The sequence below is a fragment of the Acanthisitta chloris genome, unplaced genomic scaffold (assembly GCF_000695815.1).
Source record: "Acanthisitta chloris isolate BGI_N310 unplaced genomic scaffold, ASM69581v1 scaffold3073, whole genome shotgun sequence".
Taxonomy (NCBI): Eukaryota; Metazoa; Chordata; class Aves; order Passeriformes; family Acanthisittidae; genus Acanthisitta; species Acanthisitta chloris.
In genome coordinates, this window is record NW_008666412.1 from 49,412 (window position 1) to 63,466 (window position 14,055).

The 14,055-nt window shown below is 46.6% G+C and overlaps 1 protein-coding gene across 1 annotated transcript in view; it reads right to left on the reverse strand.

Annotated features, from left to right (window-relative positions):
* Positions 1-2,344, reverse strand: part of RCOR1 (REST corepressor 1) — a gene marked incomplete at its 5' end in the record, with an annotated part of 39,660 nt that extends 37,316 nt beyond the window's left edge. Inside the window, one exon of the mRNA XM_009072092.1 lies at positions 2,261-2,344. Within this exon, the coding sequence (XP_009070340.1) occupies positions 2,261-2,344 (84 nt within the window). The remainder of the gene's footprint in view (positions 1-2,260) is intronic.
* Positions 2,345-14,055: the final 11,711 nt, after the last annotated feature.

Below are 14,055 nucleotides of genomic sequence, written 5' to 3' on the forward strand. Positions count from 1 at the left end.
GATTGGAAGGGACCACAGTGGGTCATCTGGTCCCACCTCCCTGCTCAGGCAGGGCCAGCCCAGAGCACATGGCTCAGGATTGTGTCCAGATGGTTCTTAGATACCTCCAGTGAGGGAGAATCCATGACCTCTCTGGGCAATGTGTTCAGTGCTCAGTGACTGCACAGCAAAGAAGTTCTTCCTCGTGTTCAGGTGGAACTTCCTGGGCATCAGTTTGTGCTGTTCCCTCTTATTTGATTGGTTTCCACCACTGAGCAGAGTCTGATCATTCTCTTGGCACTTCCCATTCATGGACTTGAATCCATTCCTGAGGTCCCTCTCAGTCATCTCTTCTTGAGGCTGAACAGCCCCAACTCCCTCAGCCTTTCCTCATCCCTGAGGTGCTCCAGTCCCTTCAGCATCTTCCTTGGCCTCCCCTGGACCTGCTCCAGGAGCTACATGTCCCTCTGGCCCTGAGGAGCCCAGAACTGGACACAGCACTCCAGGTGTGACCTCATCAGGGCTGGAGGAGAGAGGTAGTATTCACCTCCCTGACCTGCTGGCAATGCTCTTCCTAATGCATCCCAGGATTCCATTGGCCTTCTTGGCCACAAGGACACACTGTGACCCATGGACAGCCTGTTGGCCACCAGCACCCCCAGGCCCTTCACTGCAGAGCTGCTCTCCAGCAGGTCAGTGCCAACCTGTGCTGGTGCTCGGGGTTATTCCTCCCCCAGGTGCAGGACCTGCACTTGCCCTTGTTGAATTTCAGTTGGTTGTGCCCTGCCCATCCCTCCAACCTGCCTAGGTCTCTCTGAAAACTAACTCTTAGGTTCATGACATCATCTTAGCAGATATTATATTCTTTCTATGCTCTATAATACAAGCATATTTTTGTGCCAAATGCCACAAGAATACTCAGTCACAGACTATTTTATGTAATTCCACATAACTTCCCTTCTTTTCCTCCTCCGTTCTCTTTCCTCCTCAAGAAACCTGTTTCCTATCTGGCAAGAGTTAAATGTCCCAAAGCTGAGCGGAGATTCAAAAGACTCAGACCTGAGAGGCAGCTACAGGAATCCTCTGTCACAGACAACCCATGAACAGTCATTCCTTTTGGTGGCAGCAACTATTTCTTGCTCTTACACCTTTTAAGAGGCTTCTAGCTGTAGACAACTCAAATATATCCTTCCACTCAGTCTTATTTAGTTCAGCATCCAATAGCCAGCAGGGAGCAGACAAGACACCACGGGTAGGAGAGAAGGCAGACATGATTCTTGCAGAGCTGTTTTTATCTGTAGATCACAGTACCATCATCCTTCTGTAATTTAAGGGGCAACTTGCTCAGTAGAACAAATGCCCCAGGGCAGAGCACAGGCCTTTCATGATAGAGCCAGTTTGTGCACAATCTCTGCTGCCATAATTTGCAAATGCCACTATAACCTCGCAAGTGCCTTGTGATGCACTGTAGCCCTTGGGTCTAGGGGAAAAAAACCCCAGGTATCATGCCACCACAAAACCTGCAGAAGAACAGGAATGCAACATTCTCATTCCTGGTCCCAGAATCAGAAAGGAGGGGGGAAAAAAAAGGAAAGATCACAAAGTCAAAAATAGCTCTTTTCAGCTCCCTCCCCAAAAAGCACTTAGGTTTAGTTACTGCATTCAAACAGCAGCCCTTTAATCAAGGAGTCCTACTTATTCATGAGGAGAACTGTAGCTAGACAAACCTTTCAAACACTAGTTCTGCCATCTGGCAGCAGCACTGAGACTTGTTCCCAGACACACACACACAGAGCTGTTAATTGCCCTCACGTGGAATTCCAAGGCACTGCAATTGTTCTGGCATTTAAAACCTCCATGGGCTCCAGATGTGGATTTTATTTGTGTCTTTGTGGACAAAAAGGTACTATTAATTACCAAATATTTCACACCTCCCACCCCCAATACTTTTCGTTTTGCTCTCCCCAGTTATTTCTGTCTTCTACAGCACCACCAGCAAAAAAGCAGATTGTGTAGGCCTGTGGATAAGTATCTTGAAGAATTCATACCAAAGAGGAATGTGTGTCACATTTCTCTTGCTTTCCCTAGCTCTGGGCAGCTGCCCAGTGGGCAAAGCAGCTCCTCTGGGGGATTGCTTTGTAGGCTTTTCATTTTTCAAATTAATTTCAAATCATACTGGAAAGGTCACAAGACACAACCTCTCTACCCAAAGTGGTAACTTTGCATTCTGGAAGTGATACAGGTAAGGCAAGAGGAGAGTACAATATTTGAAGAGACTTACATTTTGCTTCAGACAGATTCTGGTTAGGTGACCAGACCAGCATGCCAAGGTTCTCTCGCTCCTGACTTCGCCTTGCGAGTTTGGCTTAAGAGAAAACAGAAACAAAAGTTACAAGAAAAGTCATTTCAGATGCAAAATGGATACAAAAGTACTTATCACACATCTGCAGCTTTTAATCAAGATGTAAACCCCATCCACAGAGTTAAAACCTCATCTTCCCATTCAGACCTGAGGCTTTTCTTCCATGCATCACCCTCTACATAGCATGACAGATACTGCACATTCACTCTTTCATGCAATACACTAAGCAGCATACGTTAGATCTAAATTAAAAGTTAATTAATGTTTCTCTTCCAGAATACTTGATTATTTTTTTTCCAGCCATCGTTAAATGAAAAAGGGAGGAGCTAGGCTCAGGCAGCAGGCTCCAAGTCCTGGGCATCAGGAGACAGTACTGTGCAGCTAGATTAAAGCTTCAGGGTAGGCACATGCACAAACCTCCCAAGACAGAATCATAGAACCATCAGGGTTGGAGGAGATCTCCAAGACTGAGTCTAACCATTAACCTGTCACTGCTGGAACCCCTAAACCAGACCCTCCAGTGCCACATCCAGACACCTCTTCAACACTTCCAGGGATGGTGACTCCACCACCTCCCTGGGCAATATCCCAGTGCCTCAACACCCTCACCGGAAAACCATTTCTCCTCACATCCAATCTGATTCTGCCCTGGCTCAGCTTATGACTTCACTTTTCCTGCCCTACCCCAGCAGCCCTTCTATGCCTTCATCCCCCAGAGAGTCAGAACACCTGCCCAAGTGACACTGGGTCCACCAGGTCAGAACCAGGTCCTCTTCAGGCAACTCCTCAGGCAACCAGCAGTAGGACAAGAGGGCACAGACTCAAGCTCTGCCAGGGGAGGGTTAGGTTGGATATTAGGAAGAGATTTTTTACAGTGAGAGTGCTCAGGCATTGGAATGTGCTGCCCAGGGAGGTGGTGGATTCACCATCCCTGGAGGTTTTCAAGCTGCGACTGGATGTGGCACTTAGTGCCATGGTCTAGTGACTACAAGTAGGGTTGGACTTGATCTTTGAGGTCTCTTCCAACCAGGTTGATTCTATGATTCTCAGCTGCTCCAGACAAGTCCCTGTGCATTCACACCCATGCTGTGCACACACACCCACGCTCTGACAGAAGTCTGTCTGTAACCAGCTGAACACCTGGGCTGGCATGAGAGCTCTGAAAAGTCTCAAGTGAAGTTCCACAGCTGCATAGTTTGAAAAAGCAATCTAAGGTATGTTTCAAGATGGAGCTTTTGTGAATCTGCTGATGTTCATTCACAGGCAGGTCAAAAGAGGAGGGGAAGGAGGAGAAGAAGAGAAAGAAACTTGCTCTGTTGAGTCAGCATGCACACAGCCAGCTCAACCACCACCCGCCCTGGCAGAGAGAAACTTGCAGGTCTTGTTATGAATGAGTGCCTGCAGTACTATTTCCACTACAAACCCTCACATAACGCTCAAGTTTTATGCAGTATTTCAACACAATGCTGTTCTCTCTGCGCTGGGCAATTAAGACATGTAACCACCACTTCATGATGCATTAAAACGGGTCAGAAAAGATCTAGTAACACCAAATTACATTACAGAGCTGTGAACACTCATGGCTTGACTACTGGTTTGAACCTGAAATCTGCTCAGCTAAGAACAGTCAGAGTTTAGACGACAAAAATATGTTAACATTAAATTTAAAGCAGAAATAGCACGTATTAAAAATAACCAGCTGCCAGCAACGTATTTACACTGAACAGGATGTTTTTCATGACGAACACCATGATTATCTTTCACACAGTTTGTTGGGCTTGGGTTTTTTTTAAAATAAGGTTAGCAACTGCACATATAAGATATTTTGCATGGTATGCATCTTCATGACTTTCTACACTGGGAAAAAAAAAAAATGGAGTGATGAAGGGACAACATTCTCTGGTAGCAAGAGATAGGAGATGGAGACCAGGTCTGTTCACAGAACATAAAAGGTGTCTGAAATTAAGAAGACCTGAAACACTGGGCATTAAATTTTAGTTTCTCCCTAATTTCAAGTCTAAGTCAGGAATGCATAGAAAAAGGCAATCTTAAGCCTTCCCTTTATCAAACTTGGCTCCTCACTCTCCCTATCCAGGATGGCCCATCCTACTAAAGTCTAGCATAAGGTTCAAAACACAGAAAGGTAAAAAGTCTCTCTCTATACTTTGCACTATACTGAAAAGCAAGTTTTCATCCCATAAGCACACTCAAAGACAGAAACCATCAGTCAGGTCTCCAGGAAATCCAACACTGCACCCAAATCCCAATGCCCCTCCAGTACCCCACACTGCAGCTCAGGAGCCTGATGTCCATTCTGCCAGGGAGGTGCATCACCAGGCAATGTCAGCCTGGCTTTACCACAGCCTCACCCAACTGGTGACACCCACTGAACTCAGGAAAAGGAAGATGTCTTCTCCAACTTCAGCAGGCTGAACCTCTTCTCCTCTGAGATGTCAGGCACACATCCCAGCCTGGCTGCCCTAGCTGCCCTGCCAGGAGCAGAGTGCTGCTGGCTCAGCTCACCCACAGCTGGGTGAAGTTTCACCTCCCACGCTTAAAACCCCAAGTTATGCTTTAGGGCACTGCAGAGGGAACACCACAGCCTTGCTGTGAACTGGAACCAGCCCTGGGAGGTGACCACCAGTGCAGGGAGGACCTGCAGGACCTCATGGCACCCAAGTGGGGTTGGTGAAACATGTTCCTGGTCCTCCAACACAGCTCACCAACAGGCACCCAGGACCTTCCTTCGCAAAGCAAATGCCCTGGGTTGGGAGCTACCTCCTTCCAGCCACACATCCCCTCCCTGGGATTCACAGCCGGAACAGGAGGCTTTGTGAAACCCTCAGGACCTCCTTCAACCCAGTTCCCACATCCTCCCTGCCTCCCTCCAGTCTCTTGGAAGCAACAGGCTGCCAAGTTACACTGCACTAGTGAATAGGTGTGAAGCTGTACCATATACTTGCAGAATCAGTCAGGTTGGAACAGGCCACAATGGGTCACCTGGTCCAACCTCCCCCCTCAAGCAGGACCAGCCCAGAGCACAAGGCTCAGGATTCTGTCCAGAAGGTTCTTGGACACCTCCTGTGAGGGAAAATCCACGACCTCTCTGGGTAACCTGTTCAGTGCTCAGTGACTGCACAAGGAAGAAATTCTTCCTCATGTTGAGGTGGAACTTCCTGGGCATCAGTTTTTGCCTGATTGCAGTATTCCTACAACACAGCTCCTGCTCTGCCTCTCCACCCCAGCTCACACCTATCCACACTCAGGCTCTGTTCCTTGACAGATGTAGAGGCAAGGCACACAGTAAGGTTAAGTCAAAACTCATGCTTCTCTGCAAAGGACTGGAGCACCTAAAGGCCAGCACAGCACACAGGCAAGGGGGTGTGACGGTCTTCCTCAAACATCCAGAGAGGCCCAGACTCCCCCTCTTAGCATCCGAGATGCCACCCAGCTCCTTGACCTTCCAGCAGCACAACCTCCCCAACATCCCTCCTCAAGCTCACAGCCTCCACATACTGTCCCTCAGACACAAGGCAGACATGCTGCCAAGTCCAGCATATAACACATCATCAACACACATAAGTACTCTTGCTACATGACATACCAAGGAAAAGCTTAAGAGCTTCCTCAGAAGTCGGAAGCACATGGAAATTATTACATTAGAACAGAAGACAGGGCTTAGAGCAGAGCAGCTGCTACATCCCTTTCCTGCATCATTCCAAACACAGCTGAAACACCAACACAGGCGAATTCCTTGCCCTGTCCTCTGCTTCTGGACAGAATACACCAGGGTGAATTCTAACACTCTGCACTTCAGCGACAAAGCTGAAATGATAATTCAATTTAATCCATTAGATATGTCACATGAAGAACAGCCACGTAACAAGGGCAAGGGTTACGCTTTTTTTTTTAGGGGAACAGATCAATTTAGGATCAATGGGGTTTGCTTGTTTAAGCAACTGCAGCTAAACCAGTGCAACCTGTGTTTAGAGCAGACAGGATGATCAGACATTTCAGGTAATCCTGCACTTTCATCTAGGCTACCCACCAGGTATTTGTAAAGTCTCTGCCACAGCCATTAGCTCCCTATCACAGCTGTTGTGGGAGCAAACCCTCTGCAATCACTTTTCCACTGCTACCTTTCCCATTTGTCCCAAGTCTGTGAAGAATCATGGACAATTCTTCCATTCCCAAGACAAAAACCATTTAGTATAAGCAGCACCTCCTAAATTTTGTTCCACTGTCAGAATTCACAGGGGATGCAAACTCCCATTGCCTGTACCCAGGCAGAGAAGTACAGCCTCAACCAGACATGGGATCCTGTTGCTTTTTCCACAGCAGCTCCACCTTAGACCCCATACCTGAGTGATCTCAGCTCACAAAGGAAAAAGAACAGAGAGTGAAATGAAAGCAAAATTTTTTTTGTCAATACCAAGAAAACCTAACCAACCAACCCAACAACCACAACTCTTAAAATTTACTCCCCTCCTCCCACAGCCACGTTCCCCTGCTGCATTTAGTCCAACTCGGAGACCAGAGGGCCAACCTTGCCATGACCCTCTCCAGAAACAGAGGAGAAGGGTGGGAATTCCAAGTTCCTAGAAATTATCTTAAAAGACACCAAGCAATACCTTTGCAAGTCCTCTGATGTGTCTATTACATGTACATTTCTTGGTGTAGGGAGAGGGTCCAGTCCCAAGGTTTAAGGTATCCCCTCACAACCTGCAGATTCTTCCTACAGGTCATAGTACCCTCCCCATCCTTCTGACCCTTCCCCAACTTCAAGTTATCCATGGAGTAACTGCTACCAGTACGTAAGGAAAGCTTGGCCTGGCAGTAATATCACTCCCTTCATCCCCCCTGAATCTGCTTTGGGTGAGATGAACTACAAGCCTCTGAAGGGCTCTGCCAAAAAGCCAAAGGGTGAAGCTTGCACCTCACAGCTTGAACCCACACACCACCTCACCACTTCTGAAGGGAGAGGAGCTCCTGCTCAACCAGCATTTCTCTGCTCTCCTGACACATTCCCTGCCTCTATCCCCATCCTGTGTTGACTCTGGCATTTCCCACTCCAAGCCAAGCACAATTGCTGAAAGTAACATGGCAGAATAGAAACCAGTGTTTTCCCCAGATGTTAAATCAAACCAGTGGGATGGGTGCCCTAGGAGTGGCAGGCCTATGTGGATGGGGACTCTGCCTTCACTCCAACTGCAAAAGAAAGGCTGTTTCCCCTTCCACCAGCACCAACACCTACTCGACAAACCAAAGCTCAAAAGAATCATCAAGGTTGGAAGAGACCTTTAAGATCATCAAGTCCAACTGTCCACAAGTACTACCGCTGTAATCCCTAAACCATATCCCTCCAGAACCAGATGCCTCTTAAACACTTCCAGGGATGAGCATTCCACAACTTCCCTGGGCACTCTATTCCAGTGCCTGACCACCCTAACAGTGAATTTAATTTTTTTCTAATAGCTAAACTGAATCTACCCGAGCTTTAAAAAAAAAAAAAAAACCACCCATAGAAGTAATCCAACAAAGACGCTGTTAGCTTTAACTTATACCAATTCCTAGTTTCCTTCTTAGAGACAAGGAGGGAGAGTAAGGAAGCAAGGACAGATGGGACACCTCCCTCAACCACAGCACCAGTTTGGACTGTCTGAAGGACCAGTGGTGGAATGGAAAGCACAGGAAGGCAGAGCCTGCGAGTGAGCAGGAGCCCAGCACTGCACAGCTCCAGCCTGACACATCACATTTTACTTCTCCAAGTTAGAGAAGGAATGTGCCAGAACAAACTCAGTGGGAGCTGAGGCCTCTCAAAGAGCCACCAATCACTCTGTCGTCTGTTATTTTGCTTCTGTGCAAGGCAGCAGTGCCAGCTCCTACTTGAGTCCCTGCACAGCTCTCCTCAAGGATGCTGCATGATCCAGCCACAGCTGAGCTACTGCAATGCTTTACACTTTGCTTTTGACACCTGTACTGACCCCTTGGAGAGATGATCCTCACCTCCTGCAAATTCCAAGACACATTTTGCTCCCAGTTCCATCCTGCCCAAGTCAGAGTGAGGCTCTACCCAGATGCCTCCAGCATTTTTACTTCTCTATAACCCTTTCAGTATTCTCTGATATGAATTTTTGCTGTTGTTTGCACAAGGCATTTCAGAGCTATTGAAACCCTCTGGATTTCAAAGCCAAGCACATTAGCACATGCCTGTGTGAGAGCACTGCAACACAGACCATGCAGAGTGGGACCTTGCTGCTAGTCAGTTCCTTTTGTCATTTAGAACTGGCAAAAGGCAACTCAGAAAAGCAGGTCCACTGTCAGGTGCCTTATACAGAAACATCTGCACCTTCTCTGGAGAACAAACATGAGCCTTAAATCCGAGTTTAAGAAGCATTTGCCACAGAACTAAAGGGAACCTTCAGGTACTGATCTTTAGCAAAACAACAGGTAAGAAAAGATTTCCAGAGCTCAACAATGTGTTTCATGAAGTTAATGAAGTTTACACAAAAACAACTGAAATCCCCAAGGTACAGGATGGCAAGATTCCCACCTACAGAAGCTTCTGCTTTACTAACAGCACTTACCAATCCCCCATCCCCCCAGCCGGTACTAACTCATTTTTGAGCCACACATTGCAGGTTTAAAAACAAAGACTAAGAAACATCTCTTCCTTCTCCTATGTAACCCTGAGCATTATCTATAAAACATGCATTGTTTAATACCCAAAAGTGAATAGATGTTTTTATTGTTTAGAGAAAAGCTGGAGCTGGCATACAGTAACTCAGCTGCTGGATCCTTCTTAAAGCAGTTTTGGACCAGGTCTAAATGCATTTACTTCTAATGAAGTGAGATTAAACAAGTGCCTCCACTCCCAATCCTGCATTTTCTTCCTCAATGCAGATCTTAAATTTGTTGCACAAGGTAAAATCCCCTGTTTATAGTACCCACGATGGCTATTAGACAAAATAAGCCAAGGGAGGCATGGGCTCCCATAGAATAAAACCTCCCTCTCCCAGGCTCATTAGTATTGCTCAGGCTCTGGGTGTAATTGTAAATGCACAGCTGCGATACGAGAGCACAACACCTATGTGGCACGAGGGAATTCAGACAAAATTGAGTCAGAAGAAAAGCTTTTTCCACCTTCCTTCCCCACTGCTGGCACTGGTGTCCCAAGCAGCAACTCAAAGACATTTGAAGAACTTTGCTGCTCATCTCCACTTCCTTCTGCATGTGACTTCACCCTGAGTCAGCAGATAATGCTTGTGATCCCCTTTCATTCCCATTTTCCAAGGACTGCCGAGTTACAGCAGCTGGTACCTCACAGAAACACCATCTCCATACACTCATACAGCAGCATGAAATGCAGCAGAACATTTGAGACTGGGATCCTGAAAACTGAGGAACATTTTTTAATTAAAAAGTTATAAATTAGGCAGCAGTTAGCTCTTCCTATACATGACTACACCCGGCTGGCACTATAATCTATATGCAAATAAAGTTCTGAGGGCATTTTTGTATCTGCCTAGGGAAACAAAGGCAACTCTTTGGGTTTGTACACAGAGCAGCACCACTGGAAATGCAGCTGAAGGGCCCTATGGCCTCAAAATAACTGTAAGTGCTGAGCTACAAAACCCCACAGTATCACACGTTACAACAGCGTGCAAAATACTGCCTTAAAAATTAACCAGTTAAAGATTAATCACCCAGCGATGATTACAAAGGTCACTTTGCAGTGATAAAAATTATTGCCATTAGAAGAATTAGAAGAGAAAATGAGACAAAGCAGAGAGAGCAGGAGTTTGCTTTTCTTTCAAGTAACCAAGTTCAACCCATCCTAAGTCTGAACTTCACGTCTTTGTGTTTTGGTTTTTTGTAAACTTTCTAAGAACACATCTGATCCAAGATGCCTTTCCAGTTTAAGAGTCAGCAGTAATGCAAAAGCTGTGGCCTACATTTTGCCCACAGCCCAGGCCAGGGCGAACAATAAAGCCAGAACAGATGTTGAGGCCTCGCCTTGTATTTTTTTTTCCTCTGAATAATAGGAGTCTGCTCATTCTTTCCTGCAAGCAGGTGGCACCAATGTGCAGCCATAGATGAGGTCTGAATAACTATACAAGCAGAACAGCCTTTCGACACACACGCAAAGTGTGGACGATTTTCTACACGCATGTAATGCCACCCCGAGCTCCAGCGAGTTCTACACACACAAACCTTGTGATCCATACACGAGCAGGAAATGCATTACCACATCAGAAACATGCCTATACCCCCACACACGCTCAGCACAGAGTACACCTCTGCTAATCACAACAGGCTTTTGTCTAGACATGGCTGGGAGTTTGTACCGAGACCTCAAGGGCTTAGAGTTTGGTTAAAGAGAGAGATAAGTATAAAATTAAGAGGGAGAAAAAAAATGAACATTTAAGATTTTAGCACAGATCTCTTGCAAGCCTTTATAAAACACCATCCACGCTTCTTTTAAAGGAGATGGGCTGGTAACTATACCATGGTGATGCTGAATGCACACCCAGAAATCAGGAGACCAGAACAAAGGCAAAGCCTGTGGTGCACACCAGGTTGGACCGATGGGGCTCACACTGAGGGTCACAGCACCATCAAGGTTGGAAGAGACCTCTAAGAACAAGTTCAACTATTAACCTGCCACTAGTGGAACCCCTAAACCAGATCCTCCAGTGCCAGATCCAGATGCCTCTTAAACACTTCCAGGGATGGTGACTCCAGCACCTCCCTGGGCAATATTCCAGTGCCTGAAGACCCTAACAGGGAAAGCATTTCTCTTAACATTTAATCTGAATCTCCCTTGTCTCAGCTTATGACTATTCTCTCTAGTCCTCTCCCTGCAGAATGGCATAAGAGACCATTCCCTACCTCTCTACGATCCCGTCAGGTAGCTGTCTCCCTCCTCCACATCCCAGAGAGCATCCCCAAACTGTAGATCAGGGCTGCAGCAGCTGCAAAGCTTCATCAGGAGCTTGGGATAGGACTGGACCTGTTCCACCCCACCAGGCAGTACCAACAAAAGCAAGCACCACATATGGGGCCCTGTGGCTACCACGCTGGGGCCCACATCCTGCCAGGAACCTTGGGAACCCCCTGGACACTCACCACGCTACAAAAAAAAAAAAAAATCAGTGCAGGACCTCCACAGAGCCACACAGTGAACTATTTTCAAGTTTGTTAAAAGTAGGTAAATGAATGCATACACAGTTCTGAGAGCCAAGCTACAATAAGCAAACTACTGTTGGTTTCTACTCGATCTCCCTGTCTCATTCCTTCCTTCCCTCCAGGCTACCTCCCTTCCACTTGCATTCAGGCGACCAAAAAGTCACATAGGCATGCCTACATGTATGCAAGCAGATCCACATATAGAATTTAATATACAGAAAGGGAACATCAAGAACACAGCACTGCTCCCTCAAGTGTGAGGTCCCGTGCTGCTGACAAATACCTAGACACTGCCAAATCTATTTGAAGCCAAATGGCCTCCTGATGAGGAAGCAAAGATAAGGCAAACACATCCTCTCTTTCCATCACAGATCTTGATTCTGCTGCCTCCCCTGATCTCTGACAATCAGCAACTCCTACATGCACAGCTCCACATTCATAGATCCTCCCATTTCTCCCCTAAGCCAGCCCTCAGCTCTTCCCACCCACTGAATGGGGTCCTCTGTTGTTCCTCTGTTGTGTTCCCTTAAGAACAGGAGCAGCTGCTCGGGCCCAGTCCTGCCCATTATTCACAGGCAGCACTTAGGAATAACAAGACCAGGACCAGCAGAAAGACTTCCTGAGTCTGGTACTGTATCTGCATCATTGGATTTAATGGCCCTTCATGGGAGGAGGGAATGGGGGGGGGGGTTGTCTAATCCTTTTTGAACCCATTTGTAATTTTGGCATCTACAACATCCTGTGGCAGAGTGCTTCAATTTAATTATATGTTTGTTGTCTGAAGGAGAACAAAGAAAGCCCATGCACACACTCCCTTCTCTACTCTGAAGCTGCTACCCAGTCATTTCATTTGGTGGCCCCATTTCCTGCTTTATGAGAAGCAGAGAATAACTGTGCCCTGTTCACCTCCTCCGTGTCTCTTGCTGTGTTACAGACCTTCCACTACGCTCCCCTCAGTCATCTGCTTTCCAAGCTAGACAGTCTGGGCTTTTCTGCTTCTCCCTCATACTGAGATGGGAAAACAAGAACAATTCCTGTACTTTATCTAGTTATCTTACAGCTCTGAGCAGCATGTGTGCATGGGGGAGGGATGGGAATGGGGCACAACCAGAACTGTACGCAGTGTTCAGAGACAGGGTACACCACAGGATTTATAAAACATAATGAGGTCCTGGTTTGTTCTCAGACGCTTTCATAACAGCTTTTAACAATACACTTGCATTTTCACTTTTCCCATTGAGTTGATGAAAAAAAAACCACCACTGTGACTCCCAAGATCTTTATCTGGAAAGGCAACACCCAATTCAGAGACCACTAGTGTACACACACAGCTCAGGGCTGTTCCACTCTACCTCCCTCAGTACCACTGTGCACACAACAAGTGTCACCTGTCACTTACAGCCACGCTGTCACAAGATTGAAGGGGTTGCCCATTCCCTCCACTCAGCAGATGCCCACGCTCTCCCTGCTGCTCCCTCCTCCCATTCACATACTGTCTTTTACTGACACAAGGACAATCCAGCTGTTAGCAGTAAAAATAAGGTGAGGAATAAAAATATCTAATTTGAAATGGAGGATACACAAGTATTGCTTTATTTGGAGAGTGACAAGTGCACAGTGACTCCTCTCTAACCCACAGCTGCAGGACACCTCTGGCTTCCCAAGGCTTCTTCCCCCAGGAGAAGTGACCCAAGGAGCAAGAAGACAACAGAGGGTTTTGCAGACCTTGCAGCTCCCCCAGTTCCCTCTCCCATAAAACAGCAATGCTGCTTAGTCCACCCATCCAAGTTGTCCCCACTCCTCAGCTCCAGCCACCCTTTTCCATTCCCTGGCAACCCAAACAAGCAGCATTTTACTCATCTTTCCCACACACTAAGAACCACCTGGCCTGTTTCTATTGCCCAATACAAGAAGAAAAAAGCCAGTCTCAAGTGTTCACAAAGCAGAGATTACTTTTTGATATTTTTAGCAGCACCTCTTCCCTTCCCACCCATCCCAAGTTAACATGACAGCATCCTTTTGAGATAGCTTACACTGATTAGTGGACGTAATCAGCGCCTAGAAAGCACCAGCGATATAAAATGTAGATTCTTGGTTAACAGAGAGCAACTGGTTTATTTTTTCCACCGTGCTTCAAAATCCCTTGCCAAGAGACAGTCAGGAACAGATGTGACTAACCAGAACCCAGTCTCCAAAGAGTATGGGATGTGGGCACTTCTCCTCGTCACCGCACATCTCAGGAGGACAAAATAAATAAAAAACACAACCAGCTGAGCTTGATGGCTTATAAACTAAGGCTGCTGGGGGAATGTGTTGCTGCTTAGCAAGACATTACTGTGAAGGGCATGAAGATAGGATACACAGGTGTCCTCATTTAGACAAGTGTCCACTCAAAAGGTCAAGTGAGAGAGAAATTCCATGTTACTCTACTCTGGCAGTACCAAATCATTTTACACAGTTGAATGAATCAATCAAGCACAGTCAGCTCTGAAAGACAGTAAAGGTTTGTTGCATTATTATTATTA